The following is a 6,000-nucleotide window of genomic DNA, read 5'->3' on the forward strand; positions in this document are numbered from 1 at the left end:
TTTGGGTGGTATCATAAGATGTTGAATTTGTGATTATCGGAGGGGGAAATGGGTTATGGAATAAAAATACTGAACATCACTTAACATATACATTTATTTCCCTTCAATTCTAGTTCCAATTTCATTTAGGCACAATCCATGGCAGACACAAAAGAGGGAAATCAAACATTCATCACAGAATTCATCCTCCTGGGATTTGGAAATCTCCCGGAGCTGCAGACTCTTCTCTTCCTCCTTTTTCTAGTGATCTACATTGTGACCATGGTTGGGAACATCCTCATCCTGGCACTAGTTGTATCTGTTCAGAACCTTCACACCCCCATGTACTTTTTCTTGGGAAACTTGTCTTGCTTGGAGACCTGTTACACCTCAATAATCCTGCCCAGGTTGCTGTCAAGTTTCCTGACTGGCAACAAGACTATTTCTGCTACTGCTTGTTTTGTACAATTTTATTTCTTTGGATGCTTAGGAGCTACAGAATGTTTTCTCTTGTCTGCAATGTCGTATGATCGGTATTTAGCAATCTGCAAACCCCTGTACTACACCACCCGTATGAATGACAGGTTCTGCCTCCAGCTGGCAACTGGCTCTTGGGTAAGTGGCTCCATAGCAATGGCCACATTGACAGTGTTGTTGTCACAATTGACTTTCTGTGACTCCAATGGAATCGACCATTTCTTTTGCGATTTCACCCCAATGATTAAACTCTCCTGCAGTGACACTCACCGTCTGGAAGTTACTGCTTTCATATCTTCCTCCATATTCACCCTGCCACCATTTCTATTGACCTTGGCATCCTATATTCATATCATTGCTACCATCCTGCAAATCCCCTCCACCACCGGGAAGCAAAAGGCCTTTTCCACCTGCTCCTCCCACCTCAGTGTGGTGACAATTTACTATGGGTCCCTAATCATTGTGTACATGCTCCCAGACACCAACAGGCTGAGATCCCTGAACAAAGAGTTCTCTGTCTTCTACACCATCTTGACTCCCCTGGTTAACCCCCTGATATACAGCTTGAGAAACAATGCAGTGAAGGGGGCCCTGTGGAAAGCTCTCAGTAAATTGGTGCCCATCACAAGAATTTAGACAGCCTGGAGTAAGGCTCTAAAGTTAAACCAAAATAGAGCCAATCTCCAGGGGTCAGATCTTCAGATGATGCCAACTAGAAATCACCACAGCTCTGCCAGTAACCACCAGCAGGGAAAATGGTCTTTGGAGTGGGATTCTGCACAGCTCCCATTCCGAGGAGAAATCTGTGCTTGTATGAATGGTCACAATGTGGTCAATGAGAAATCTCATGTCAGCAAGATTGGCTTCAAAAGCTAATGTTTGCAAGATCAGCTCTTCCAGAATGAAAGGGTGGAGAGTGGGTGTGACATTCCCCAGGGTAAAATCTGGATAATAAAAGCTCATGCAATGTCCATCATTTTATTAATAATAAATGGTATTCATAAGCCTTGTTATGCAAAATGGAGTTTACCAAATACTTTAATCCAAACACACTGGTGTAGATAAAACAAGAAAAGTTTATTAACCACAAAAGATACATTTTAAGTGATTACAAGCAATGCGACATAAAATCAGATTTGGTTATAAAGAAAAAAGGGCAAAATGCAAATAACATCTAACTTCACAAGTTTTCTCACCATATTCTTTTGCAGTCCTACTGGCTAGGTACCATCCAGCAAGGGCCCTTCACCCCCATTTTTTGGTTCATAAGATGTCATGGATGCCATGGACAGACAGGAAGGGAGAAGGAGTCATTTGGAGAGTCCTTTCCCCCTTTTATTATTTCTTTTCTTCTTTGAGAATCATCTCATGCTGGAGTTCAGGCACCAGCATGTCTGCTTTTTTTACAGGAACCGCAATTATCACCTTGTCAAAAAGTGGATTTTCACCCCACATCCTTTTTCCTGCCTGATGAATGGCCACTTAAACAGGTGATAGTGCTTGGTAACACCTGGCTGAGTCTCAAGCCTTCCTTTTGCCTCTGAGGATCTGTCTGGACTTGTTCCCTGGTCTTTAGCATTGTTATATGAATGCATCTTATAATTCTACATACAATATTGCCATATGGATAATAACGCTCAGCAATGTATGATTTTTCAAATGATTCCTCACAAGACATACTTTGTACAGAAGAGTTCTGTAAAAGGGTGAACATAGGGGTTCGTACTGTCACAGTGAGTGGCCAATATCTCTGGCTGGGTGACATAACTTGGGGTGAAATGAGAAGACAAAGTGAAATCTTCAGAGGGGCACTTCTAATTTGAATGAAACCAAAAGTGTTGTACATGCTCATTGGCAACTCACGACCTCATAGGACTTGACTTCTGGACAAATCTCAATGTTGATTGGCCAGGGGGAGAGGAGGAACTACCACAAAAAGGCCTGCTTGTGCTTCACAGCAGATGCTCAGTGGGTGCAGAACCGAAATAATGTACTCCATAGTGTTACCCCTAACCAGTATCTTAGCACTTCCCCCCAACCAACCAGGCCTAAGGGGGCAAGAACTGATTTTGACATTTGGGGTGTCAAAAGTTTGACAGCAGGGGTGTGAAGAAATTTGTCTAGATGTGCAAAAGATGTATTCCATAATGACTTTGACACCCCACTTGGAGTTTCAAAGACTCCTAATTGAGGTAGACTCTCAAATAGTGCTCAAGGTCAATGAGAGTTGGTTGACTCCAAATCTTCGCCTTCGTATATTAATGGCATCATGTCTCAGAATACTTATCCCTTTGCCCAGTGCTTCTCTGTTTGTTCAAAGCTGAACCCTTCTTCAGGGGAATGGAACCAATCACAGACACTGTCCACCCATCTGTGGTCACTCACAGTCATTGTTGTAGACCTTGACCATATGGCAAAAATAATGAAGGCTGAGATTGTCAGTCACCCAACTCCTGTAGGCTTTGAATTCAATTTGGGTGCCTAACTCCATGAGTCTCCTTTGGAAATCCAAATCTACAACCATGGAGGGAGTGAGATCAATGCTCATATGCTCCAATCAGGACAGGAGCTCTATTGGTATGACCATAACAAGAGTATATTTGAGAATATGACCCCCTCCCTGAAGAGCTGTCAATTAAAGTAGACATTTGACTTCCACAGGAAGGAGGAGAGAGATTAAAACATTCATACGTGTGTCGAACCAGCTCTCCATTGTGCCCTTTTACCGCAGAATCTGGACTCCCACCCTCCTCACACACTATAACTACTACACCCACTCCTCTCTCCGAGAGAGGAATTGAACCCAGAAAAGCTGATGCTCAGCTACCTGCTCTAAACAGTCAATCTTCTTGAAACAGGCTTCTCTCCAATCATTGGAGAAGTGTCCTTACTATGTAATTCACAAACAAGTTTATAAATCAGAGATTTCATTATTCTTACACCAGTTCTACTTAATAATCACAATTGGCAAAAATCACAGGCAAGAAAAGACTGTCTCTAAAGGCTGAGACCATTCCTGTCAGCGTCATAACTTTGTCAATTGCCAAGATCCAATGTCTCAGAGGGAGGTGAAGAAAACCCTAATCCAACAAGCATAGCTCTGCACATGAGGACAGAATTTCTTCTGTGGCCCATCAAAGAAATCAGGCGAAAGCTGAAGTAGTGATGGTTCCAACACACTGTCCCACCAATCTGCCTCAGCCCGGCTTTGGGGTGCCTGCATCTGGATGACCCAGGCTGGCTCAAGGTCCATGACCCTTCAGCATCCAGTACACTCAAGGCCTGTGCACCAGTCAAGGCCTTTGCAGGTTGAGGCTGGGATATTCGAAGGATTGTCCAGTTCACACTGAAAGTTACACTCAATGGGAATGGTTTGGGAATGGCACTGGAGTGAACATCGCCCTAGCCCCTGGACACTGGGATAAATGGACAAAGAGGTTTGCAATTGAGTTCCAAGGTCGTTGATGAATACATTTTACACACTGGGAGCTGGTCTGAGACCCAGTGTATGCATTTCACATGAGACACCAAAGAGCCATCAGGTGGTACTCCTGCTAGGGGACAGATCTGAAGCGGAGATTTAGATATTCATGGTAAGAAGAGCTGATATCTCTGTAGGATGCTGTCCTTGGCTTTCGGGAGGTTGCATACAGCAATGCAAGGGCTCTGTGAATTTTGCTACATGCACTCCCTGCCAATCTGCCTCAACTCTGTCCTTAAGAAGTCATTCTAGGGCTGAGAGGGGAGTTAAGAACTCTCCATGGTCCCGTGAGTTCTCAGCTCCATCCTGAGAGTGCCAACAAGCTGAGCAATTAATTCCCAGTGTGATGGTTTGGTCATGATGCAAAGGACACAGTGTCCCATTATAGCCTAGTCAGACCTCACGCCAGTTCCACCAAGAGCTATGTTGTTGATGTCACTGAAAGTTATTGACAAAAGTTTTTGGCCTAGCAATCAGTTATATTTCTTCTTGAAATCTATAAATACAAATGATACTTCCTTATGACATGTACTTGTACCTGAGAAGCTTAGGTAAAGTGTCCAGTCTCTAAGGGCTCAGGTCTTTAGTGCAACAAATACAGCTTAACAGTGCTGAAGAATATGTTTACAGGAAATGCTTAGAGAACTCACAGTAAACCAATATTCTTCACCTTGACCAACAAGTACAATTGGCCTTGCAATCTGGACTAGGCCATCTCTGAACGGAAAGGTTGTTGCTGAGTTGATTTAATTGATCAAAGTGTTTACAAACAGAATGTAATTACTAGTTCTCCTGGGCACCCATAGTCAGAGACAACCCTGGGGATTTGATCCCAGCGATCACTGAATTATATAGAAAGGATCTATGTCTGAGATTCTCTAGCAGAGAAGCTTCTCTGCTGCAGGTTAATGGGTTTCAGAAACGAAGCAGTGGATCACAAGTTGGAAGGTAAGTAAGAGACAGTCTGGGGCGTTTTCCTGTGATAGTGTTATGGTCCCAAGATCATTTTCTGAGCCATCAACACCTGAATTGTCTCTCTCTCTCTTTCTCTCTCTCCCCTCACTCTAACTTACTCTTATGGATTTAATCTACAGAATTGTCCCTCATCTCTTTCTCTCGGTCTAATATAAGATATTATGCATCATGTCATGCTATCAAGGTAACTCTGGGCTGAAATAAATTTATTAGTGTGTAAGGTGCCACAAGTACTCCTGTTCTTTTTTCTGGGCTGTTAGTTGTTGGTTTGGCTAATGCTTTTCCTCTCAGCCACTCTGGGATCTCATTCTCACTCACGAAATGGCACTGTATGAGGTAGTGAAGCGGGGACTAATGTGGAGGTGTTCTTCAATCATTATTCACAGGGCTGCAAGGCTGTCACAGCAGGAAAGAAGTCAAAGATACAGTGATTTTCCCATTAATTCATGACTTTTTGGTGTGTCTCTGTGACTCACGCGGCACTGGGGGCTCCTGCAGCTCTGGTCCCTCTGGATTGGGTTCAGCTTCCCACTCCGGGCATTGTGACCAAGAGCGAGGGGTCGCAGCACCTCTCAGGTGTGGGCCGATTGCCCCTCTGAAGCAGGCACAGCAGCTGCCGATGTTCCTGAGGTGAGTGTGGGACAGGGTGTCAGAATCAGCAGGCAGCCGGCTGGAGTAGGAGCTAATGCAGGCTGGGAAAGGGGCTGGCTAGCTTAGAAACAGGCACAGTGCAGGAGCAGGAGGCAGGGCCAGCTGATGCAGACTTCCCCTCTGCATAGGGCTGGGGTCAGGGCTGTGATGCACAGAGCTGCTCCAGGTGGATGATGCCACCTCCCAAAGCTGCCACTAAATCCCTGGCTGTTAGCAAATTTATCGAGACTGCTATCCTGTGATTCTGTAGTTCTTGTATTATGGGAATAAGTAAATAACTTTTCCTTATCCACTTTCTCCACACCACTCCTGATTTTATAGACCTCTATCATATCCCCCCTTAGTCTCCTCTTTTCCAAGCTGAAGAGTCCTAGCCTCTTTAATCTTTCCTCATATGGGACCCTCTTCAAACCCCTAATCATTTTAGTTGCCCTTTT

At 44.3% G+C, this 6,000-nt stretch overlaps 1 protein-coding gene across 1 annotated transcript; it reads left to right on the top strand.

Annotated features, from left to right (window-relative positions):
• The first annotated feature begins 138 nt into the window (after positions 1-138).
• Positions 139-1,092, top strand: LOC116820452 (olfactory receptor 2AP1-like). Its single transcript, XM_032772926.1, has one exon. It carries the CDS (start codon positions 139-141, stop codon positions 1,090-1,092), a length of 954 nt encoding a protein of 317 aa, XP_032628817.1.
• Positions 1,093-6,000: the final 4,908 nt, after the last annotated feature.

This window comes from Chelonoidis abingdonii, chromosome 14, assembly GCF_003597395.2.
Source record: "Chelonoidis abingdonii isolate Lonesome George chromosome 14, CheloAbing_2.0, whole genome shotgun sequence".
Taxonomy (NCBI): domain Eukaryota; kingdom Metazoa; phylum Chordata; order Testudines; family Testudinidae; genus Chelonoidis; species Chelonoidis abingdonii.